Below are 27059 nucleotides of genomic sequence, written 5' to 3'. Positions count from 1 at the left end.
CTGGTATGGACATGTGGTGAGAATGGAGGAGGATAGCTGCGTGAAAAAGTGCCACACCCTAACAGTTGAGGGAACCCGTGGAAGAGGTAGGCCCAGGAAGACCTGGGCTGAGGTGGTGAGGCAAGACCTTCGTACATTGGGCCTCACCGAGGCGATGACTACTGACCGAGACCTTTGGAAATGTGCTGTGCGTGAGAAGACCCGGCAAGCCAAGTAAGATCGTTGCCAGTGCCCCTGGACTGGTTCTTGTGTGGGTGGCACATGAGATGCACCATTTTGAGCGTGGCCGTTGCCAGTACCGCCTGACTGGCTCCTGTAGGATTTTCGAGCGAGATCGTTGCCAGTGCCCCTGGACTGGCTTGTGCGGGTGGCACATAAAAGACACCATTTCGAGCGTGGCCGTTTTCGTGCGGGTGACACGTAAAAGCACCCACTACACTCTCTGAGTGGTTGGCGTTAGGAAGGGCATCCAGCTGTAGAAACTCTGCCAAATCAGACTGGAGCCTGGTGTTGCCATCCGGTTTCACCAGTCCTCAGTCAAATCGTCCAACCCATGCTAGCATGGAAAGCGGACGTTAAACGATGATGATGATGATGATGATATATATATATATATATATAAAGGTTGAGAAAGTTATATCCCTGGACTTCCTGAAATAAAACAAAACATTTCAACATTGGATAGAAGAGGAAGAAAGTGAAATAATGCATAATTAAATATAAAATAAGAATATAAAGATGTGCTTTAATTACTGGAATGCATAAAAACTATTGAAAGTAATATATTGAAAGTGACTGTACACTGACATGTCATCATCAAAAGATGGTGAAAGAAAGGAAATTATGATGTTGATACTGAGGAAGATAATGTTTAGATGAAAGAATAAGAGTAGGGGTAAGGTGTAGATGGAAAGAGAAAAGAAGGAACATGTATGTATGTTAGAGACAGAGGGAAAGGAGAAGGCAAAGTTAACACAAGTGAGGGAGAGGAGAAAAAGGAGATGAAGAAATGAAACAAGAAATAAAGCAAATACATGAAAAGAAGGAAAGGGAGGCAAAGAAAAAGAAAAAAGAAGAATGAGAGAGAGGGAAGGAAAAAATAAAATAAGTATAAAGAAAAGAGGAAAGTAGAAGCAAATGAAAATGGAAGAGGAAGTGAAATGTGAATAAGGAAAGAAGAGTAAAATATATGAAGAAAGAAAGATGATAATGAGTAAATAGTGTAAGAGGGGATGGAATGAAAAGTGTGAGGAAGAGGAAACATGTGGGAAGGTGAGAAAGAGATGAGTGTAGTGGGAGAAGGAAAAAGGGATGAGGCAAAAAAAAAATGAAGAAAAAACAAGATGTAGAGGAGAAAGAAGGAGCATAGGAAAACACAGACAACAGTTATGGTGATGATGACAATGATTGTAACAGTGAAGATGAAGAGAAAGTGGGAGAGAGAGAGGGTCACAATGGAACAACAAAAATAACAGCAAAAATGAGGAATGAAAGAAAGGAAGAATATCAATAAAGAAAATGGATATCTATCATCTTAAAACAGAAGTTCTTATAACTACTGAAATAAACTGTTATATCCCAAATAGAAAATTAAATGTCTGAGAGGAATTGTTTTTCATGAGACTATTAACCTCATCTTCAGAGATGAAACCATTATCATATATATATAGATATAAATACAATGAAAATCATTAATTATAATCCTGAATAATGCCTTCATACAGTTAATGTTATCAAAACGTGTAGGTTGCAAACTTGCTCAAAATATTGTTGTATTTTCTGTTTAATGTCAATAAGTCAGTTGTTATCTAAATGGCTTTGTCTCAAAGTGATCACAATAAGTAGCTTCCAATGTATTGAAAAAAATCTTTCATCTCTGAAGAAAGATGAGATTAATAGTCCAAAAACTTATAATTTTATTATGATATATCTATCATACTAAAGAACTGTTCATGCAAAATTAAAAGACTAGTCTACAGGGTGAATTTGGTCTACCTGCTTGTCCTTGGCACCAAAGAGTGTTTTGCTGATCTGTAAAAGATGACAGTCACTTTGAAGAGACATGAAGTTTTCAAAGTTTTAAACTAATTTTTTTTTATGTTGGCTTGAGAGTCCATAAGAGAATGATGATCTGGTCAATTAAATCATCCCCAGTATCTGCCGTATACATTATTTTATTGACCCAGAAGGATGAAACATGAATTCAACCTAGACAAGATTTGAATTTAGAACTAAAACTTCTTGATGCCAAACCACCTAAAACCATCCCTATTTATACAGTAGAAACTTCTTGCTTTGAAATGATCTATTAAAACCTTCCTCCAAAATTTTATGTCAATTTATGTTCCAAACACCATTTTAATAATGATGGTTATTTTAATAAATTCTTCGAAATTTCCCAACAAAACTGAAACAATGGTACTGTAATTCAACAGAAATTTGGTAATAAAAGGTTAATGTATCCAAAATAAAAATTTTTTAATCAAAATTTTATGTTAATCTATGTTCATTATTTATATTGCTCATTATGTTCATAATTTATATCATTATTAAGCACCAGCTTAATAATGACAAAATTATTTCACTATGCTCTTCATTATTTTCAAAATTAATTAAAACAAAGGCAATATATTTCTACAGGAGTAGGGTAATGAAAGGATTAAAGTATCTGAATTAAAACTTTCTTCCATCAAAATTTAACAGTAATGTATGTTCAAAACGCCATTTTAATGACTTATTTTACTAAATTTTTCATTATCTTCAAAATTAATTGAAACAAAGGCAATGTATTTCAACAGAAATATGGTAATAAAAGGGTTAAATTAACACTTTCTTCTATCAAAACAAAAATGTTTACTAGTTGTAACTGAATACCACAGGGTATTCACTGCTCTATTTATTCTGCCATTTATCCATTGTTCTTAATGTTTAGTGACATTGAACCAGCAACCATGAAATATCTGAAATAGATTGAGTTTTAGCTATATTTCTTCCTTTAAAACCCTTGCAGATTGAAAAACACACAATAATCCAGCAATAAATTTGTTAACTTAACTTATGTAGTAGTAGTAGTAGTAGTAGTAGTAGTAGTAGTAGTAGTAGTAGTAGTAGTAGTAGTAGTAGTCGTGGTGGTGGTGGTGGTGGTTGTAGTAGTAGTAGTAGTAGTAGTAGTAGTAGTAGTAGTAGTGGTGGTGGTGGTAGTAGTAGTAGTAGTAGTAGTAGTACATAAGGATGATGACTGATGATTATAAGGACGATGTTGATGAAGGGAATAGTGGTTTGTTTCTGTTTTGTTTTGTTTTTTCCTTTTCTTTGTTGTTGCTTTAAAATGCAAATTTTTTAAATCCAACATCATTACCATCGTTGTAATCACCACTACAATTATCACCATCCCCACTACCTCCATAACTGTCATCATTGTCATCATCATGTTAGAATCAGAACTAGGTGAGTCAATAAAATGTCGGATTAAAGACTGTTAATGATGTGTAATCCAGTAACCATCATTGCATTGTATTTGTAGTTGAGATACTAACCAATCACTAGTTCAGTTCAGGAAGCTACCAATTTAAGAGATGAGAGAAGGATGTAACACATGGGCAAGACATTTTGATTAGAGATTTGTATGCCAGACATGATCAAAAGCTTTGATGATGTCTTGAGTAATGACATTGCTTTTGATGAAATCACTGTCACTCACATGTCAGTGGATTGGCACTAATGCAAGAGAATTAGTAGTGATATTCGAAAGTAGTTCTCCGGTAGATATGGCTGTGCAGAAGCTAACTGGTGGTCAATCAGGCAATGGTGGGGAGGGAGGGACATGGGAGAGACAGACAGACAGACAGAGACAGAAATTCATGGTGTTGAAAAAGTGCTAAGGGATTAAAGATAATTGAATAGATATTAATTTCTAATACAGGTTATAACGGCTATATATTTTGTTGCAGAGATGTAGGTAACAGAATTGATGACAATATTTGATTGGTATTTTATTTTCTTGACTGTCCAATGATGAAACACAAAGCTGACCTTAAACGGATTTGAAGTCAGGAAGCAAATAATGGAACTAAATTAATAGCATAAAGATAGAAAAAGGAACAGATGCAACTGATGAATGTTCAAGAAGTTGGAAGTCATAAGGCTTGATAATACACATTGCTTTATATGATGATACAAACCATTTTAAAACATAACAGCAAATTATGTTTTAATATATAAAAATAAAAAAACAAAAAGACATCCCAGTTTTTGTGGAAAAAAAATGGATCATTTGAAAAGCTATTCAACTCATACCAGCAGAGGAATATGTTTAAGAAGGCATTAAGTAGGAAGAAAATATATAAACCAAATACATGTATAATATACAGTAGTTAATACTCACTTTTGGTTGCTTTCTTAGGTTTGGGGATAGCTTTAGACAGGTCACATCACCCCTAAAAATAGAATACTCACTTTAACAAGAATAAAAAATAAGAGGAATCTTTTTTTTAATATGAAAAACAAAACAAAATCAAAACAAAAATCCATACAAAGATGTATAAAAAATTAAGGAGGTAATTGGTAATATTTATGCATTTTTTTCACTGAGTTGTATCAAAACTCTAAATAACTAACATTATTATGAAGTCTTAATGATTAATATATATATTATCTTACTCAGTTTGTGTGGAAGCAAAATGATCAAATGAATGTCTGCCTTGAACTTGTAGACACATGAGATCAAAACCAATCTGGATTTTCAAGATACTTAGGTTGAGAATACAAGATTTACCTCTAAATGTAATGCAAGTCTACCAAGTGCTACTGGTACTCATTTTTGGCTAAGTGTATTAGAACAACAAGAACTGAAGTTGTTTGAAGACACAACATGCTACTTGGTTCAAGAATTGAATCAACAATTTAGCAATTATGAGCCAAACACTCTAATCATTAGGTCACACACCTTCACAAATGGATACAATAATGAGTGAAAATCAACAGCTAATATGTTATTGTTTTGATTCAGGTCAGCTCTGTTGAATAGTGCTATGATCAAAAAGCAGTGGCATGGCAATCCTCTTTGTCAGACTAAATTATGCAATGTGTCCTTCCTTTTTAAGACAATATATGATTAAAGCAAAAATTTGCTGTTATATCTTCTAGTGGGTTAATCAATCTTGTAGATGCTGCCTTATAAGCTTGCAAGTGTTTTGCTATATCTCAAGGCAGATCATTTAATTTATGAGAACAGATCTTAAATTTTCTATTGAGAGGATAGATATCATTATATTGTTTATCAACATACCTGTCATCACCGACAATGATTACAGGGTCCTCATTATTGAAAGCAATATGAGTTAGTTTAGTCCTTTTTTTCTGTACTATGACTTGACTACACAAATGGTCATATTTGTTCAAACTCAAGTCATAAACAAAAACCTACAATTAAAAAAGAAATCATGCATTTGTAAACATTGAATCTCCACTACAATTATACAGAAAGAATATTTCATTTTTGTTGTTTTTGTATTTGGTTTGCAAGATTCTAGATGTGAACCCATGTGTTGAAACAGATTTTGTTGTATTGAGAGAGTCATTATGTAGTGTGTTATCCATAATAACTATACACACTGGTTCTATTTTACTGCTTTCATTATTATTATTAGTCAACTAGTTAACCATTTAGCCAGTTAATCAATTGTTTGGTTAATCTTTTGGTCAATAAATCAATCAGCTAGGTTTGTCAAAGTCCTATCAAACAGCTAGGTTTGTCAAAGTCCTTTTATCACCATTTGCAACCTCACCAATGACATGCCCTCTCTATTTCATCGTTGTTGAGATTGTTAATGTCAACAAAAGAACTCTGATATCCCTAGCTGATTGACTGAACATTACTCAAACAATCCATTAGTTAATTGGTTACATGGTTAACTAGTTGATTAATAATAATAAAAGAAGTGAAATAGAACCAGTGTATGTGTAAGCTTATTATTGGCATATTGACCCTTCTGAGATACAACAAAATACTTTATATTTGCTCACCTAAAAATTAGGACTCACTAAAGTGAGGCTGTCCCATTTTGAGGAACAGGGTAACTCAAAGATGTTAATTTGCTTTGTGTTTAGATTTGTGGCTATTGTAGTTTAACCTCAGGTTAAGTCACACAGACCTATGACTTAGCCGTAACCAACTCATCCATTTCTCAGACATTAAGTATCTTAGACGCCTACATTATCATATGTGCTCCTCATTGAAAATAATAGGGTGATATTTGAAGAAGATTTAGCAACTATTTCTAACTGGGAAAACAACTACGTTGGAGCTTCCTAGTTGGCTCATCAAATTGTGGTAGATTTGATCATAAACACTACTGTTCTAAGTTGTACATATCTGTATTACATACACCCATTTTATAAACAGTGCACAAAAGAAACTAATGTAGACACGAAAGTTTATTTAGCTAAAATACAAAGGGCAAAGATCCCCTTCAGTCATGAATGACCATGGGATTGCACCTAGAAAGTTCCCTGCCAAGGCACAAGTCCAGGCAAAGTTGTTTATGGAAGACCAGCAGCTGCCCATGCATATCAGCCTCCCCTCTCCATGCCACAAATGTTATCCAAGAGAAAGGCAAAGGCCAATACAACTTGCCATCAGTGACATTGCAACTCATTTCTACAGCTGAGTGAACTGGAGCAATGTGAAATAAAGTGTCTTGCTCAAGAACACAACACACAGCCCAGTCCATGTAGAAATTAATAACTATATTAATTATATATTCAATTCCTGCTTCTTTTTGTCACAGGATGAAACTAATTGTTTCAAATTATTTAGAACAACACCCTGAGAGTAAAACAGAACAAGAATGAAGCTATATAGATTGTCCTAAAAGTAAATTGTTCCAATCTAGATTTTATAATTCATAAGCATTGATTTAAGATTTTTTAAATGATTGTTGGTTCATGATAGTGAACAGTTGTTGAACTTACTTTGCCAGTATCAGTAACTGCAGCAAAAACAGTCGAAGAATAAGGAGCCCATGCAACATCACCAACAGAGCTGCTCAAGTCAAAGGTAAACAGAGCATTTCTGAAAGAGAAGAAAATATATCACAGCTTTTAGCAAGTGCACACAATATATATATATATATATATATATATATATATATATATATATATATAATAAAATCCAGAAAATGGAGAAGTAGCATTAATATAATTTGTTAACTGCAAAAATTCAACATATTCCGTTACAGCTGTTTCAATTTTGCCCAAACAAATTAAATTCTAGTAATTAAAACATTTTTGGGGGCAAAATCTCATCAGAGGAGTAAAAAAGTAAAAAAAGACATATCGTTAGATTATTAACCTCAGGTTACAGTTTGGACTTGCTTTCTATTTTTTTTTTTGTGTCTCTCTATAATTTTTTTGTGTCTCTCTATAATTATTTCTTATATTTTATATATATATTTTTTAATATTTGTGCTGATGGGCAGCACTGATAGGCTTCCATATTTTTCACTTTTTACCTGAATTTTATATTTTTATATTTTTATATTATTATATATTTTTTTAATTATTTTTATGTTTTTTACATAGTTATAGGGTTAATATGTTTTTTGTAATTTTCCACATATAGTTTTTCTCCCCTCAAAACCTTTTTTCCGTACGCTTATAGACACGTACAAGGAACTTTATATGTGCGCGTTTGTGAGTGTGCGCGTGGATACGTGCGTATGTAGATGTATGCGTGCGTACATTGAGATATGTGCGTGCGTGTATGATATACGCAGTTTTAGACGCGTTTTATCACTACACAGTAATTTCCCTTTGTTTTTAACGGTCATTTTTCAAAGAAATTCTCAATGGCTGGATAACTGAAGAGATGTTGGCGTGGACCCCCCACCCTGGCATCCAAAACTCAGAGTTTTATCATGGCTACTGAATAAGTGTCACATATTTTTACAGATATATATATATATATATATATGTAGTGAAACTACCTATCGCCATTAGATACAAAACTACTATCACCATTACATACAATCTTCTCATTTAAATATAAATAAATGCGAGCATAGTAGAGAACCCATTCCTTGTCATCACGTGACTGATTATTATTCGAATCGGCAACCTCTTCGAACCTTTCCCGCCAGAATGCAAACTGACCAATCACGGCCCCTAATAAGGTCACGTGATAGAGTATATTTCTACCATCTGGTGAGCCAATAGTTTGTTATAAATAGCTTTAACTCGGCGGCCAAATTTGTCTCGGTCCAGTTTCTCTTTGAGAACTGTTCCGTGTACCACACGACAGCAGCAGCAGTTCCAGCGACCACTTCAACAGCTTTGTCCAGCCAACGATGACCACCGCCGTCGCCTACTATCCAGCATCATCGTCATGACCAACACGATTCTACGATTACTACTACCGAGCATCAATCTCCACCAGCGTCAACACGACTTACTATGTACACCACACCAAACTACCGTGGCACATCTCTCTCTTCGATTCTGTTAGGTGACTCAGCTTCACCACGGTAAATAAACAGACAAGAGTTCTTAAACAGACAAGAAATTCTCAGCCAGCGACTAACATCTGTATAACAAGAATCACGGCCCGGCATCAATGCCACGACATCACAACTAGTGATCAGCTCTGCCAAACTCAGCCTCTCCTCACTTTCACATACAGATTCATATTATTGTGTACCCAAGAACTGGTATAATTGTTCACGTGTTATTGACTCTCTTTCTATCTGCTGTAAACACTCATACACACATGTATCACTCACATACACACTTTTCTTTGTATGACGGCCTGTCTTTGATTATGTTCTTATATGTCGCATTCACACTCACACACAGACATACATCTTTAACGCTACAATAAATATCTCTGTTATTCATCTAATACGGTTGTGGTCTTTCATTGCTGGTCATCTATGTTATCGTCGTATAACATATCATCTATATCATTATTGATATATATATTTTTGTGTTCGACCGTGTGACACGTTTAAATAAAAGGAGTCCTCTGTTTTTCCATTCGTCACCATATCTCCTTTTTGAGTTCGCGCGGTCGTCCCTTACAATTGGTGACCATTCGTCACCATTTCTCCTTTTATGAGTTCGCACGGTCGTCCCTTACATATATATGTATGTATGTATAGGCGCAAGAGTGGCTGTGTGATAAGTAGCTTGCTTATCAACCACATGGTTCCGGGTTCAGTCTCACTGCGTGACACCTTGGGCAAGAGTCTTCTGCTATAGCTTCGGGCCAACCAAAGCTTTGTGAGTGGATTTGGCAGACAGAAACTAAAAGAAGCCCATCGTCTATATATATATATATATATATATATATATATATACATATATGTAAACATAATTTAAACATAGCTTTGTCTTCTTCGGTCTTAAAACAAACTTAAGTTCCTTCATGCACTATCAATATTCATTACCTATTCATTTATTCAAGTTTGTCACATCGCCACTTATTTCTCTAATTTTGTCACTGATTGGCTGACCGAAAATTCTAAGATTTTTCAATTCTATTTCACTATTATCAGCATTTGCTGTTTCATTAAATTGTGTTACCCAAAATCCCCAAAGAATATTTTTCTCCCTCATGTTCTATCCTTGATCACCCTAACTCTGGCGCTCCTCTCTCTCTGCCTCATTCTGTTTCTCTCTTTGTCTTATGACCACTTGCTTCACCAACACTTCACCCTCCTCCACCACCCCACCCTATATAAACTACCACACACACTCGGATTCCCCTACTCCATCTTAATATAACTCTCCCGAAAGAATACGAATCCAGAAGATGCTCTTGTCAAATTTTGCTATTTCGCAGTACGCCCGCCCTTCCACCCCCACCACCTGTATCGGAAGTCCCTACCTCTGTCATCTATTGATTGTCTCCCATGAACACTTCTAACGGCTTAACACCATCTCCACCCCTACTTAGGGTTTATCTCCTATGTAAGGTGATAAAATAATGCATAAAAATGATGGTGTAGTGTATGCAGGTTGAAGGCTATTGTATGTTATGAATTCTGCCAGATGCAAGCTTTCTTTTCAGGTACATGATGTTGCTGTCCCCCATCCCAGGGTCTCACCGGCCCACACCTCCCACACTCTCAGAGTTGGCACACTCAACATGGGCACACTGAAAGGTAGGTCTGGTGAGATTGCTGAGATGCTTGAACGGAGACGTGTAGATTTGTGCTGCATCCAAGAAGTAATGTGGAGAGGAGATTTTGCTAGCTTCCTCACAGGCAAAGAACACAGGTACAAGATTTTCTGGGCAAGGAACACTGATAGGGTTGGAGTATACTTCTTGCAGAGAAATGGGTTGATAAGATAATCGAGGTAGTCAGAGTATGCGATAGAATACTTAAGATTAGATTAGTGCTATCTCAGCTTATGCCCCTCAGCTGGGGCTACCTGATGGACAGAAAGACTGATTTTATGACACTCTTTTGCAGACTATCTCGTTGATGAATGACAGGGACCTTCTCTTTGTGGCTGGTGACTTTAATGGACATGTTGGACAACATGAAGGGGGCTTCCATGGCATACATGGAGGCTATGGTTTTGGTTCTTGCAATGAGGAGGGAACCAGGCTGCTGGTGTTCTGCGATGCAAATGATCTTATGGTTTGCAGTACTAACTTCAGGAAACTTGCCAGTCACCTACTCACCTACCGTTCTGGTAGACACACTAGCCAAATTGACTACATCCTCGCCAGAAAAAGGGAAAGATGGCTGCTTATAATTGCCAAAACCTTCCCAGGTGAAGAATGTATCCCACAACATAGACTAGTAGTTAGAGACTTCAGGATCAGGGCTAAATGGATGCCCAGAAAACGACCAGCATGGAGGAGAAGGATCTGGAAGCTTAAAGATCCTGTGAATGGACAGAGATTTAGGGACGTAATACTTAAAGCCTTTGACGAAATAGAGGGGGATATAGCATCACATGATGTGGAAGACAACTGGAGGTTTCTACAGGACAACCTGCTGAGGGCCACTGACCAGATCTGTGGATGGTGCAAAGTCCCCTCTCGAACCAAGGTAACGTGGTGGTGGAACAATGTTGTTGACAAGGCTATTATAGAAAAGAAACAGGCTTGGAAGGACTGGAAGATTTATGTTTATAAAATAAAACAGATATATATGTAACAGATAATGACTTTATTTATCAGAAAATGCTATGAGGATAAAAATAAAATTTTTTCTATAATGTTATTCAATATATAAACTGCTTCTATATGAGATCTAAATCATCTACATGCTTGAATCAAGTGGTACTGGCTCATTTTGGACATTACTTTGACTATGGCAGCTTTCAAAGAATCTTTGGTGTTATGGATGTGTTCATTGACCTCTCTCTCAACAATGCTCCACATGTAATAGTCCAATGGATTGAGATCTGGGGAATTAGGAGGCCAAATGTTAGGGATTATGTGATCATGAATATTTTCAACCATCCACTCCTGTGTTACTAGAACCATGTGTGATAGTTCAGAGTCTTATTGAAACACATATGGCCTTCCATAGCATATACTGTCTATCCAGAGCTTAATTATTTCCAGGACCTTAATGTAGGTGGCAGGGTTAACTCTAAGTCCTTGTGGAAAGAAGTAAGGAGGCATCACATGTCCTTTGATGCTGACAATCCCTAAAACCATGATAGTTGCAGGAAATTTTGTATGCATGACACTTGAAACTTCAGAAAGGTCTGCACATATTCATCTGTCATTTCTTTTGTTAACTTTTTGATTTTGCTCAAAGTTTTTCTCATTTGAGAAAAACCAAATCAAATCTTCTTCTGCTAGATTTTTCAGTTTGTTTAAGAGCCTTTTAGATCTGATGTAGTGATTTTCTTTTGATTTTTCTGACAAATTGACCTTTCCTCATCATATAAGACTTATACCTGATGTCTTCATGGACAACATTTCTGACTGTTCCTTCTGACACAAGGGGATCTTTTGCAATTAACCTCATGGACTTCCTGGGATTGTAATTAATGGTCTGTTGAACTTGCTGGATAAATTTAGGTGTTCTGATGATTTCAGAGCATTTAGAATGCTTTTTAGGCTTTGATATTGGTGATACGTTTCCATCTTCAGCCTCTAACTCCTTACAAACTTTGTAGACAAAAGATCTGGCAACTTTTGAAAATCAAGATATTTCTAAATCGCTATGCTCAGCCTTTATAACCACAATAACAGCACACTTCTTCATTTCTTGAGTAAGATGATCATTTGCCATTATTATTTTCTGAAACATATATGGATAAGTGTATGCATAGATAGATGTGCATGTGCACATGTGTGATGTATGATGTATGTGTGTGTGTGTGTGTACATATACATATATCTATATTTATATTTGTATATATAGAGAGAAATATAGATATATGTACATGTGTGTATGTATATACATACATACATACATACATACATATATATATATATATATATATATATATATATATATATATATATATATATACACACAAACATACATATGTATATATATATATATACATAGGAAAATGTAAAAAAGCCAGAATGCTGAACTGGGAGCATAATTTAATAAAGATTTTTTCTAACCGGTTTTCATTGCGATGAAGCAAATTATCAAGAAGAAGGAGAATGAAAATGTTTTTTTACAAAGAAGTACAAAAAAGTACAAAATGAAGAAAATAATATATAAAACAATAATATATAAAATAATATATATTATATATTATTGTTTTATATATTATTTTCTTCATTTTGTACTTTTTTGTACTTCTTTGTAAAAAAACATTTTCATTCTCCTTCTTCTTGATAATTTGCTTCATCGCAATGAAAACCGGTTAGAAAAAATCTTTATTAAATTATGCTCCCAGTTCAGCATTCTGGCTTTTTTACATTTTCCTATTATTTCTCCACGTGCGGTTAACACAACCCCACTATTTACTGACTTATATATATATATATATATATATATATATATATATATATATATATATATATATATATATATACATATAATAATATAAATATATCCATATATATATGTACATGCCTACATATATGTACATATATGTACATGTATACATACATGCATATATGGGTACAGGACATCACAAAAGAACGTTAAATACAATGAGAAACGAAAACAAAGATGAAGACAGAAAACGAACTTTTTTTCGACCAACAAAAAACAAACAAACAGAGAAACGAGACATGCAGCATAAAAAATTTTTCCCTTCATCAGTTGTCCCAGTTCCATCTACTCCGCGAGTGTGTTTGTGTGTGTGCGTGTGTGCATGTATGCACTTATATTTTAATATATCTTTCAAATATTGCAAAATGAAAACATAGGACAACATAACTTTTCATTTTTTCAGTTTAAATATCTTCTAATTAACTGTAATAAAAAAAAAAATTAATAAAACTCATGCAATTAAGGATGCCAATAAAATACATCTTAATCAGAACAGAATACATACTTGGTTTGCAAACCATGTTCCCAGATTTTCACAGTCCAATCTGCACTGCAGGTGATGAATATCTTTGGATGATACTTATTCCAAGCAATTTTATATACAGACATATGGTGAGCTTTAATTGTGCTCATCACTTCAGTGGAATAAGCCTTAGAGCAAGAATGGACATGGCCTTCTTCAGTACCTGCTATGTAGAGGTAGTTGATTTCACTATGGAAGTCAAATGTTGTACCACAACCTAAAAATGTGAAATTTATGAACACTTAATGGTTGGGGTAATTTATTGAGCACTTAAAGAAAGAAAAAGGTTAAAGGAGTAAATCTCTACAGAAAATCTGAATGGAGAGGTCCAAAGTTAGATATGTACAGTTATACTTGACCAATATCCAGCATCTCCTGTGACTCCATGGATGGTATGAACATATAGAGTTGTCTTTCCTTTGCAACATATCCATGAGTAGAGAGGTGGTAAGTGTACTTGGGGCTAGGCACTTGGAAGCAGCTCAGACACAGTAGAAATGGTTAAATTACTATCTCTGAAATACCTTTAACCAATGACAAAAAATACCAACCATTATTATTTAGAGGAAGGACATTCTTATTAGTGTTGTTGTTTAGCTCTGAATCATGCCTAATGAAGCCAACCTATGTTCAAAAGATTTCTAGTCACAACCATCCTGTCTTTATAGGAATATCTAATACTGCATCATCATATTCTTCTTTCTTTGTTTAAGACATTATCATCATTATTATTCAAAACCAATCAAAGTGAACTTCGTCTTTCATCGTTCAGTGTAGAAGACATAAAATAATATCACAAGAGCTAATTATATTCACTATTCCAACTCTGAATTTTAAAACAATATTAAGAGGATTTGCTTCACAACCACATGGTTCTGGGTTCAATTCCACTGCACTGCACTTCCTTGGGCAAGTGTCTTCTACTATGGCCTTGGGCTGACTGAAAGAAACCTGTTGTGTGTGTGTGTGTGTGTGTGTGTGTGTGTGTGTGTGTGTGTGTGTGTGTGTTTGAGTCTCAGTTTGTTTCCAACCACTGCTTGACAACAGGTGTTAGTGTGTTTAATTCCCCATAACCTAACAGTTCAGGAAAGAGACCAACAGAATAAGTACCAGGCTTAAAGAAAAAATAAGCACTGTAGCTAATTCATTCGACTAAAAATTCTTCAAGGTGGTGCTCCAGTATGGCTGCAGTCTAATGACTGAAGCGAGTAAAAGATAAAATCGGTTGCTCTTTTGATTAGTGTACATGAATACCTTGCCTAAAACACATCATAATATGTAATAGACACATGTATATGCTATGGACATGTGATTAGAATGTCATAAGAAAAAATCACAAGACACATTCTTTAAGCTGAGCCAACCAGTGGGAGTCATAAGGTTAGACCAATAATGAGAAGATTGGATAATATCCATAATCTCAGATGGTCATACTTGGGAATTCCGGCAGTTGCTTCTGATAGAACCCTATGGAGGAGGTGCCTGAGGATTCTACCTCTATGACCCTCCTAGGAATAGTTGGCAAAGATTGATGGACGGAGGGATAGAGTGATATGTACACATATGTGCGTGTGTGTGCATGCATGTGTGAGCGTGCATGTGCATGTGTGTGCACATGTGTGTATGTATGTATATATGTATATATTAGACATCATTTCTGGATATATAAACCTAACCTATTTAGTATTTTACTCACACTTTAAAAGAAATATGATGTTGTATCATAAAAATTGTATCTTATTTCACAGCTAACATTTAAATATGATTTCTGTGTCAATAGGTGTTTAGTAATGCCTAGCAACATGAGTCCATAAATGGAACATGTGTTCCATTTATAAATATATATCAATATTATTTTATATTTTTGCTATTGTTTACAAAAGTAAGTTACTGCTTATAGTTTAGAAGTTTTCTCCTAGATGAGAGGGGGAGATGAATATGATGAGCATAATAAATAAAGAAGTTAGTATGTGTGTGATAGATGCCCGTGTGTATTTGGAGTGTGTACAGAAACACACACACATACACACTCACAAATATATATATATATATATATATATATATATATATATATATATATATATATATATATATGTATATATATATACACATATATATATTTACAAAAAAAAGGGTCAAAGGTCCTCAAACAATAGCCTCATAAGGCCAGCTTTCCAGATTCTATGGCCTATATATTCACCACAGGATAGGAACCTGGTCCTTTGCAGTATTACTCATTTTTGGAAGCTGAGTGGATTTGAGCAATGTGAAATGAAGAGTTCTGCTCAAGAATTCAATGCATCACCTGGTCCAGGAATTGAAATCACAATCTTACAATCATAAGTGCAACACCCTAACCATTAAGCTATGTGCCTTCACACACACACACACACACACACACACACAATGTTATTTTTGATTAATAATCAGCAGAAGCTACAGATTGACTCAGTGGGCAGAGACTTTCAGACAGTGAATGTATGAGTGTGTGTGTGTGTGTGTGTGTGTGTGTGTGTGCATGCGTGCGTGTGTGTGTGTGCATGCACACACTTATGCATGCACAAACCACATATACATGCCACAGTTAAAATAAATTTAGAAAAATTATTTTCATTTTCAGTCAGTGAGATTGATTTTCAGAATGCCAATAACCACTAAGTTTTATCAGTAAATAGAACAATACGGCTGACATACCATATAAGATAAGTTTAGTTCCATCTGGACCTTCAGCTGGTCCATCAGGTAATGGCATTTTGATTATTTCTTGAGGAAGCAATTCATTCTAAAAATGAAAATAAAATTTAATCAGCAATGATACAAGCTACGTTTAATCTATGCTCTCATTTTGATATAGAACAGGAGAAAATATGTAACGTTTTATTAACCCTTTAACTGAGAAATGTAATTTTGTGGCTATTTCAATAATGATGTAAGATGTATACCAAAAAATAGAATTGGTATTTTCTGAAATTATGTTTCCTCAATAATCTTGACATATCTCAACAAAAGACAGTTTCAAATACGACTTTCTTCAACAAAAGTTACATTGGTATGTAAAACTGCTTTCTGCAGTTAAGGATAATGAAATTTTAAATGGATATATTTGATTTCTGTAGTAAAAAACTTAACCAAAAGAGTAAACATTGGGTTAAATACATAAAGTGAAAATGTAATAAAAAGCAAATCAAGCTCTGATTATTTTGACAATATTTAATAAATGTTACACAACAGACTATTACAGCCACCAATATCTGAAGGTAACTGCACTGCCATTCAGGGGCTAAATTTGACAGCTTGCATAAAAGGAAAAGAAAACCCAATATGTGTTTTTTTTTTTTTTCATCAAAGTCCTTTTGATATCATTTGCAACATTTTCAATGATTACTCTCTTAGTGTGTTACATTAAACAAATGATCAATTAGTTAATTGGATAGATATTTAACCAATTGGTTAATATTTAAGGACTGGAATTGGATCAATGCATGTGTAATGACTCTTGCAAGACAATAAAACTTGTTTCAACACATGAATTCACATAAAGAAACTTGCAAACCCAATACAAAAATGAAGTAAAACACAATATCTCATCCAAAAATTGGGAGACACCACCCTCAGCTTCCACCATAGCCTCAACACGGCTCTGGGACCTGGTACATGCATTCCTCACTGTGTCCTCGGGAAGATCTTTGAACACTTCTTTGATCTTGGCCACCAGCTTGGCCTTAGTATTGCAAGCAGAGCAGTTGGCATCTTTCTCAACTATACCCCACATATAGTAATTCATGGGATTACAATTGGGGGAATTAGGAGGCTAGAAATTGGGACTGGTGAAGTTGTAGAAATTCTCTGACAACCACTTCTGACTTTTTCCAGAGATATGGCAAGTAGCTGGATCCTGCAGCCACACACATAGCCTTTCAACAGCAATCCTCTCCAGCCAGTTTCCAGCAGCTTCACTTACCCATCTGAAATGAGTCTAAAGCTCTGTTCAAAGATGTGGGGATGAATTCTAGTTTACAAATGCAGTCAAAACACCTGCTGTGTCCCTTCCTGCTGGCTGTGGCTTCATGGTCTCTGTTGCAGCTGTCTATGTCACATCTTACAGCCTTTACTCTGTGCATTTTGATACTGGACATGAATCATCACAATACAGGTAACTCTTTTCTAATTTTCAGATGATTTCTAGTCTTCTATGTTAGCTAACTTTTCTCGACTAGAACTTTAAAACTATACTCTCCAATGCTGTTGACTGTTCACCAACATAACAAGCTGTTCTTGAAAAAAGAAGTCATGAAAATGTCAAATTTAGCCCAAACACCCTGAATATTTGAATGTATATAATATTGCTGTGTATTTTAATAAGCTTAAAGGGGAATATTTTATTGAACTTATATTGAGCGCTCTATTACTTTGAGCAAATATATATATATATTTATATTATTAATAAAATTATTAACAATATTCTTAGGGAATCAATATTCAAATTTCTGAAAGATGTATGTTTTATATGACAATAATCATTTTGAATTATAATTAAAATCAAAAATATACAAATATAAATGTATATAAAAATATATGCATACAATGTATATAAAAAATATATGCGTAAGTGAGTGTAAATATAATTCGATTAAAATATTATGAAAGTCTAAAATGCATCTTACGATTGTTTCACAGTTTTTCTTGCCTTTATAATGTAATCTAATATAGACAAGCATATTGGCAATAATTCCGCTCTTCAGAGATGTATAAAGTTATTATTATATTATGTGAAAACGAATGGTATACATAATAAAATATGCTATAGGATGATGTTAATTAAAATATTAAAAAATATTAAGAATATTAAAAATATTAAAAATATATACTGTCCTTTGAGAATTTGTAAATCCAATCCATCATATAATTTGGAAAATTCATATTTTTCGTTTGTAGATATTTTATATGATATATAGTTTTTGATGTTGGTATGTTTTTCAGAATATTTGAGAATCTTGTTAGATTTATTGCGTTATATCGCAATAATTAAATATATAATGTAATATTGGTAAATCCTATGAATCACATCCAATATTTAAATGTTCCATCCACTGCATATTTTTCTAATTTTTTATTACCCACAAGGGGCGACATAGAGGGGATGATACAACCTGATCTGGGGTCAGATGAAATGGATGAATTTACAGAAATATGCATTTAAAAATTTTAGACAATGAAATCAGACTAAAATCGAATGATGAGACAGACCGGAAGACATTACGGCTGGAGTGGTAAGGCGGGTTTAGCACGGACCCCACGTGCCCTGCCTCGCCACTGATAACTGAGATGAGTCCTTCGTCTCATTCATGCGGTTACATTCATTCACAACTTTTGTGCTACACTCTTCCATCGACTCTCAAACATTTTTGCAGTCAGGCATTTCCTCTCTAGCTCTACTTTTCTTTTGAGGTGGAAGGTGAAATAATTCACCAGTGCAGAGCTAGATATGAAAATGCCTGACTTTATACCTTTCATCCTCGTTTTCCAAATAACCTGTCTCGCAATTGCTACCACAGTGAGAAAACAAATCTTACCTTCTTTCGAGAGGAAATCCGGCGGGTCAATTTTTAATATTGATTCAGTTGATAGCTGTACTCTTCTAGTATCTGACAACAGTTGTTCAGCACATACCCACACCTCCGACACCTCCGAACATTGTACAATAGTGTGCAGGACGGTTTCCCTGTCCCGCCCGCATCTTGGACAAGTCGGAGGGATGGCGCAACCATGTCTTGCGAGTTTGTCCCAAACAGGTAAGGCTCCTTGGTAACATTGCCATGCCAGAGACTTCTGAAAATTATCCAGGGTCTTCAGCCCGAATGTACATCGGAATAGACTGGTCAGCTGATCATCGTCGAGACCTAGGGTTTCCCCTAAGGTGTCATCACATTTCGCCTCTATAAGCCCTCTATAGAAGAATGCGGTGGAACCCCCACCGCAGGCATTGCACAAGTGACGGAATAGCAGGAGTGCCTTGCGACACTCCGTGTACCATGTACCCAACTTCGATCTTCGATTCAACCAGGTTTCCAATCCAACGAAACTAGTGAACTTTGGAAACATCTGTTTCGCCAGCGGAGACCACACCCTTTCACCATCCGGGTAGAGCGAAAGATGCCTCAACCTCAGCGCATGTTTGTGCATCAACAGCCAAGGCATCCCAAGTCCACCCTTTAATGGTTGTTGGCAGCAAATAGAGCGTCTCACAAACGGTCTCCAGCTCTTCCACAAAAAGCGGAAGAGCTGTCTTTCCAGCTTGATTAACCACGAATCGGGGCAAGGAACGACAGTTAGGTGGTAGGTGATGACCGATGCGATGAACACATTGGCTACCTCCGCCAAGACCAGGTCTTGACTATGTGGGTCACCCTGCTCGATACCTCGGCCCAGTTCTTCTCTATTTGGAGGTCTGGTACAAACCAAATTCCTAGCAACTTAATCGGGCCCTCCATCCAACGTCCCACGACGCTATCAGGAGGCATCGACTTGCCTCTCCAGGTGCCAAGCTGCAAGCCGACTGACTTTTCACGATTAACTTTTGCTCCTGCCACAGTCTCGTAAACCTCTATGGCCTTGCCTACTAACCGTAGGTGGTCCATTTCGGTTACGATGATAGTGATGTCATCCGCGTAAGCAGAAACCGATTTTCCACAACCTGGCTGTCTCGGAATGCTGCTCAATTTTCGCAGTAATGGCTCAAGGGCCATCACATACAAAATCGGGGAGAGCGGACACCCTTGAGGAACCAAGCGTTTGATGCTGAACGGCTTCGATAAGAAGCCGTTCACCCGAACTACCGAGTCGATGTTGTTGTAAATCTCGATGATCCACCTGAGAAAACCAAGACCCAGACCAAACTGCGCTGGGAACGGCATATGTCTGTGCCTCCCCAATCAGACCGTCCGCGACATGCGCTAATCTTTTCGATAACACTTTGGCCAAAATCTTCAACTCTGCGTTTAGCAGAGTGATGGGCCGAAAACTATCAATGGAATCCCCCTTGTTTGGGTCCTTTCTGATAAGTGTCACCACCCCCCGGCGCACAGATCTGGGAATAAACCCATTCTGCTGCCAGTTCGCGTAGACATTTGCCAGTAGGTGCCCGAACAAGTCTGGCATACTTTTATACAACTCGTAGGGTAAACCATCCAGTCCTGGCGCCTTACCCACGCTGCAGTCCGCCATCACCTCAATTACTTCCTCAGGTGTGATTGGCCCTTCACAGCTCTCCGCGTCCTGCCCCGACAGATGCGGCAGCCCGGTGAGGAAGTCCGTTAGGTCCCTCCTGCTATCCGGCCCGCCGCCCCCATCGAAAAGCTGGGTGAAGTGCTCCTGATAGGTCTCACACATTTCCTTGGGTTCGTTTATCAACTTACCTTGTTGGTTCGTCAAAGATCCAATTGTAGCATCATTGCCACGTTGGGCTTCCACCACTCGGGCCCATCCTGCGGCCTTGGTTCCCTCACAACCCATAACACGAATTCTAGCCCTGACAATGCAACCCATGTGTTTGGCTTCAAGGTGCTGGTTTAATGCCAGTCTCTTGACCTTCACCTGAGTCGCAGAGCCAGTTCTCATTGCTTCCTCTAATTCCTTAACTAAAACTGTTTCCCTCCTACGCTCTCTAGCCACTAAACTTATGCTATATCTAACAGACTCAAATTTAATGGCTCGTTTGAGGGCATACTACCATTTATTATTAATAATGGCGCCGGTTAATGCCTTCTGAATCAACAAACTAATCCGATCTCTGTACTCCTTAATCGCCAAAAGGGACGTATTAAGTTTCCAGTAGCCGGAGCCTCTAGTATATCGCTTATCTATGTCAAGCCTACAAGTGATCATTTTATGATCACTGTAGCACTGGGTAAAACTGTGGACACTTAGCTATATTTCTATCTACTTTTCTAATTAACACTTTATCTATGTATGACCTGGAAGATCCGTCGCTACTTGACCAAGTCCACATTGGAGCGTTTGGAAATTCCAACCTATAAGAGTCTGCCAGCTCAAAGTGGCTTAGCAGATCCAGGAAGCAAGAATTACCTTTCCTAGTAGTATTTGAGCCAGCATAATCTACACGTGCCTCGCAAATTGTGTTGAAGTCTCCTAGCACAACTAAAGAATGCGATGTACTGAGAAACTTCTCTAGATCCCGAAAAAAATCATTTTGTCCTGATGGTGCATAAATTGCAACCAGTCTAAAAACTTTACCATGGCTGAGCGTCAAGTCCATGATGACCAGCCTACCTTCTGGATCTGAAAAAATTAACTTTTTCTCAGAAACCCGGTTTCTTTTTAATAGGACCAACACCCCACTCCCCCTAGAAGGACAGCCTGGAGAGAAAAAACTCTTGTAGCCATTCAACCGGGGGAGCAGATCTCTTGGCCCTCTCAACCGGGTCTCTGTAGCAACAACAACATCCAAATCGCGCAACCTGATGTCATTAAGGAAGCGACCTTGCTTCCAGCCTGACAACAGGCTACGCACATTTAAACAACCTACATGAATTGACTCCATTACTTACCTCGTATCAGTGGTTCGGCAATTCTTTTTCTTTTTCTTTCTCCTTTTCTTGGGGTCTTCCCGTATTTGGACGTAGGCCCTCGTAAATGTATGGAGAAAAATCCATCCTGAGAGGGCCTACGTCATGAAAGAATTCGGACTTAATCTGTCTGTAATCCTTCCAGCCTATCTTATAAATGAGAAAGTCTTTCGATGTCGTTTTTTCCACTCGTTTGGCAGACGCAATAGCTGCCAAACGGTTCACAAGTCTATTATTAGAGGCCTTGATAGCCATATATGTATTTTCGTTTTCCTTTTCACTCTTTTTTTTAGATTTAGTTTGGTGGGGGCAGTCTGTGTTTTTTTCTTTTTTTTTTTTAAGTACAGATGACCACCCCTCCTCTCTATCTTTCTCTTCACTCTCTACTGTCGACCTTAGTGTTGTCTCTGGTTGACCTTGGTGTTGTCTCTGGTTCGACCTTGGTGTTGTCACTGGTTCTTGTGTTGTTACAGGTGCCTCTTCCTTTGTTTCATCCACCGCTTCTTCTTCTTGCTCTTTGGTCTTACATTCTGCCCTGATATGGCCTTTTAGACCACAGTTGAAGCACCTAGGCTTCCTTCCTTCAGCAAAAACTATTAATTTATCTCTTCCACGTAAATTAATAGTTTCGCTGATCTCTTCTAACATAGCTGCTTCCGCTTGAATTATCATGGTCAAGCATTGACCCTTCCAAAGTTCTTCCTTTTCCACCGAGGCCTGGAGTATTGTTATTTTTTCCTCCAGGCCCTTCCTGCTACTAAACAAGCTGCATCCACTTCCGGTGGGATATTGTTAACTTTTATTTTTGATGTTCTTCTTCCCATATATATGGGAAGAAGAAACACCTCCTCTGTTCTGAGTGTCTCCGAAGAGTATTTTCTCGCTGCCTCTTCTGACCTGAACCGTACCTCTATTGTTCCGAATCTCTTTGCTCGGTTGATATAGGTAATTTCAGGCCATATTTTTTTTAGACATTTCTCTATTATTTTTTCTTCCATTTTAAAAATCCTTTTTTTTTCGGTGCTGTATGTTTTATAGATTATCCTCTTTTTTTCTACTGATTCTGTTTCATCTTTTGGGGTGGCAACTTGAATCTCTGACCCCCTCCTTTTTAATTAATGTCATGTACTTTTGCAGGTTACTATGCTCTGTGTTTATTTCCCTGCTCTTTCTTCCTGCTACCTCTGTGAACATTTTTGGTGACACCACCATTGAAACTGCTGGTGAAATTTCATCACCGAAAATGCTTGTAAATGCTTCACCCACAGGTGGGAATTCACTTGGTGAATTCAAAAGGTTTTCCATTTTTGTTTTTCCAAGTTGGCTTAAAAGCCACAATAATAATAACAATAATTTCCCCGCAGGGGGGAATTCCAACAAGTTGCTTTTCAAAAAAGCAAATAACAGTTTTTTTCAAACAATAAACACAAATCACCAAAACAAATTACAGATTTTGAAAATCAAAAACTTACTAACAACAGAGAATATGTAGAAAAACACGTCCAACCATCCACTGCATATATTTCATTATTAAAAAATTTGGTTAGAATTGAGATAAGTATATATAGAAGTTTTTTTATTTGTCAGAAGATTCCATTTCAAATTTAAATTTAATTTAATATGAATGTCATTATTACTTATAAAAGTAATATGGTAGAATCTAGGTTCAAATTCTTAAGTGTTTAGATTTAACATATTTTTTTTGAATTTAATTTAATATAATTATGAAAGTATTGTAAATTACTAGTATTTGAGTTCAATTATTAAGTGTCTAGATTTAGCACGTATATACATACTTTTTTTACATATCAATACAAATGCTTATACAAATACACACATGTGTTTTTTTCTATTCTACCTTATTTTTGGATCTATTATAATATTTAAAGGTTTTGTAGTACCTATGTTTACATGCTGATATCGAGGCTGACTTGCTATTTATTAGGTTGTCAAATTTATATAGTAATATATGCAGTGATTCTAATGTGCATAAACGGCAATTATTTGATTTATGTAGATATGGTATGGCAGAATCTATTATTGACCAGTCCAATTTATAATTAATTTTGTTTTTATTGAGTTTCTGTATGTATGTGGCTAATGAAGTTGTATTATTATTTATATTTGGTTTAAATGAATGTATATGCACTAGATATCATTGTTTAAAATTAATAGAACTCCCTATGTATACCATTTTATGTGAATTATTAATTATTGTGACTATGCATTTATATACTATATTAAGTCTTTTACAATTGCCTTGTAAAGGACATATTTTTTTATTTTTACATGAGCAATTTTTATTGTTTTTATATTTCTGTTGTGGTGAATAGTTATTATTATTATTATTATTATTAAAAGACTTATTATAGTATATAAATGAATAGTCACAGTAATTAATAATTCACATAAAATATATACTGTACGCATATATTTTTCTATACATTTATATTTTGTATATTTTTAACTTTAATTATAATTCAAAATGATTATTGTGTCATATAAAACATACATCTTTCAGAAATTCGAATATTGATTTCCTAAGAATTTTGTTAATAATTTTATTAATAATATCAAAATATATATATATAAGCTTAAAGGAGTAAATTTTGAAGTCCCATTCAACCTATACATATAACTTTGACTCTACTATCAGTATTGAGTCTTTTCATCATTAAGTATTTGTTATTTTACACTAAATAACTTATCTTATACATGCACACACATACATACATACATACATACATACATACATACATACATGCATATGCATATACATATACATGCATACATACATACACATAAATGCATGCATACATACATATGCACATATATGCATACCTACATAAATGCATACACACATACATACATGCACACATACATATACACATACATATGTGTGTGTGTGTAAGTATGTATATACATATATGTGTGTGTGTATGTGTGTATGCATATGGTTCATCAGAGATGAACCCACAGTACTTACTCTATATCCCTTTGTCTTTTGAACCATTTCCTCTACTCCTTGAACCATGGTACACCTAACTGAGATGATAGAATTCACTCTGTACATATTGAATGTACCTGTACTTCCACCACCCACACCTTGCTGCCCCTGATTGTTTTTTGTTTTGCCTTTTGATAGTAATGTTTAAAACACATTCTGTAATCCTATACTCAGGCAAGATGCCACATTAAAACCAATAAGAAATAGAAACAAATATTTACTTTGACAATAATCCATTCAACTATTCTGCCATCAGAAGAAATGGAGTAAAACAGTGCATTACCTTCCAAATTGTCTTTCTGCCATCTTACCTAGATAACAAAAGAAAATTAGACAAAAAAATCAACATATTGTCTGAAGATGAGATCAATTACTACATTATCAATGTCGATTGTAAATGTAAACCCAAAAGAGTTGTTGTTTAACTTCAAATTAATTCATATAAAATTGACTTATGACCATTCCTGCATGACTATCCTGTCATTTTGCAAATCTAAGACTACATTGTCCAATATATCACCTCTTTTTAAGGTTGTTGGCCTGGGGCATATTAAACAGGCAAAATTTTATCTATTTCTAGCAGATAATTTCAGCACTTTATTGAAGCATTATAAGGTTGATATCCCAATCACTTGAAATCAAGTGGGTGTAGATAGGAATAGAAAAAAATTTATTTGTCGGTAGGAACAGTAAAAGATACAGAAGGAAGCTAAGGTTGTAGAATACTGGTGAAAGAAGTTTTGCCTATCTTTCAAGTCACTTTTATTTTGATGTTGAAAACATATATGTCTATGCATATGTTTTGAGGGTGTCATTATTATCATGATCATTTAGGTAGTGAGTTATAGTGATATTAGGCTGTTTACCCCTAATCCATCTCTATTCCTTAAGTACCTGACTATTCTTGGTTCCAAAGTAAGGAACCAAAAGCTGAGGAGCCAAGTCAATTCTATATTCTTACTCATGATCTAACTTATTTAACCCCAGTAATTTTTGTGGGTAAACTGCACTAGATGATGTATGTGCAGTATAGAGAGTAGAGATTATGTTTAAGCTCTGCAATGGGTTAGTAACTGTTCAAAGCTTATGTATAATTGTTATAGAAAGAAAAAAAAGAAAGAAAATGCCTTTGTGATATATATATAAAAAGAAGAAATATGAAAAGGAAACCAAATAAATTAACAACTTCAAAATATTCACAATATATATATATATATGCAATAAAAGAACAAAATACATGAAATCTTATTTCCAATAACTAATGGAAATAATTTGCCAATAGAAAGGATAAACAGAACCATATAAACATCTAACTTGTTTAAGGTCCAAGACGGAAATAGATTTATTGATATAGCATGCAGTATCTTTTTGATATTATCTTATAATAAACCATTTCTGTTATATTGAGCTCTTTTATAAGTAATCACATATCATGTGTATTGAAGATTAAACATACCATCAGATTACCAATGCTGTTTCTTTCTAGAGGACAACTTTCAGACATTGAATAATCATCAAGTAGCATACATTAAAACAAGTTCCTGTAGCAGTATAAAGTTTAATTATTTTTTTATTCTCATCATCAATTTAACTACCTATTTTTTTTTATTTGTTCCTTTTTTTATGTGAAAGAAACTAATATTAGTCATTTATAATAGTTATTTTCTCACTATATTACCTTGCCTGTAGAATTCCAATACTGGTGTATTTACACACTTATGAAATTACTCATCCTCTCCTTCTGCTCCTAATCGATTTCCTATATTCTCCCTTATACTTACCTTCTCGTACCTTAAGAGTTCCCTCTAGCACCTTGCCACCATTGTGTTTACCTTCTTCCCACTGACCTTTATATAATGCAAGGTAGTCATGTATCTCTGCTATAGCAAGAAACCTGTACTTGTCCCTCTATTATATTTTAGTCTCTCAGCACCTAACATAAAGCCACCCCACCTCTC

General features: G+C 35.6%; 1 protein-coding gene across 9 annotated transcripts in view; it reads right to left on the bottom strand.

The window, feature by feature from the left end:
* Window positions 1-27059, bottom strand: part of LOC106875787 (dynein intermediate chain 2, ciliary) — an 88635-nt gene that overhangs the window by 12840 nt on the left and 48736 nt on the right. For 4 of the 9 annotated variants that reach the window (XM_089347133.1, XM_089347135.1, XM_089347134.1 and 1 more), the window contains 7 exons: window positions 25323-25412; window positions 16204-16291; window positions 13492-13726; window positions 6973-7072; window positions 5288-5421; window positions 4385-4436; window positions 1996-2031 (listed from right to left, as the gene is read on the bottom strand). In XM_089347133.1, the coding sequence (XP_089203259.1) occupies window positions 1996-2031; window positions 4385-4436; window positions 5288-5421; window positions 6973-7072; window positions 13492-13726; window positions 16204-16291; window positions 25323-25412 (735 nt within the window). Of the gene's footprint in view, window positions 1-1995; window positions 2032-2900; window positions 2961-4384; window positions 4437-5287; window positions 5422-6972; window positions 7073-13491; window positions 13727-16203; window positions 16292-25322; window positions 25413-27059 lie in introns of those variants that run through there. The other 5 variants (XM_014924063.3, XM_014924071.3, XM_089347138.1 and 2 more) reach the window with 2 other exon arrangements.

Source organism: Octopus bimaculoides, chromosome 2 (genome assembly GCF_046866305.1).
Source record: "Octopus bimaculoides isolate indiv1 chromosome 2, ASM4686630v1, whole genome shotgun sequence".
Lineage (NCBI taxonomy): Eukaryota > Metazoa > Mollusca > Cephalopoda > Octopoda > Octopodidae > Octopus > Octopus bimaculoides.
This window is presented reverse-complemented; position numbering and strand designations above follow the sequence as displayed.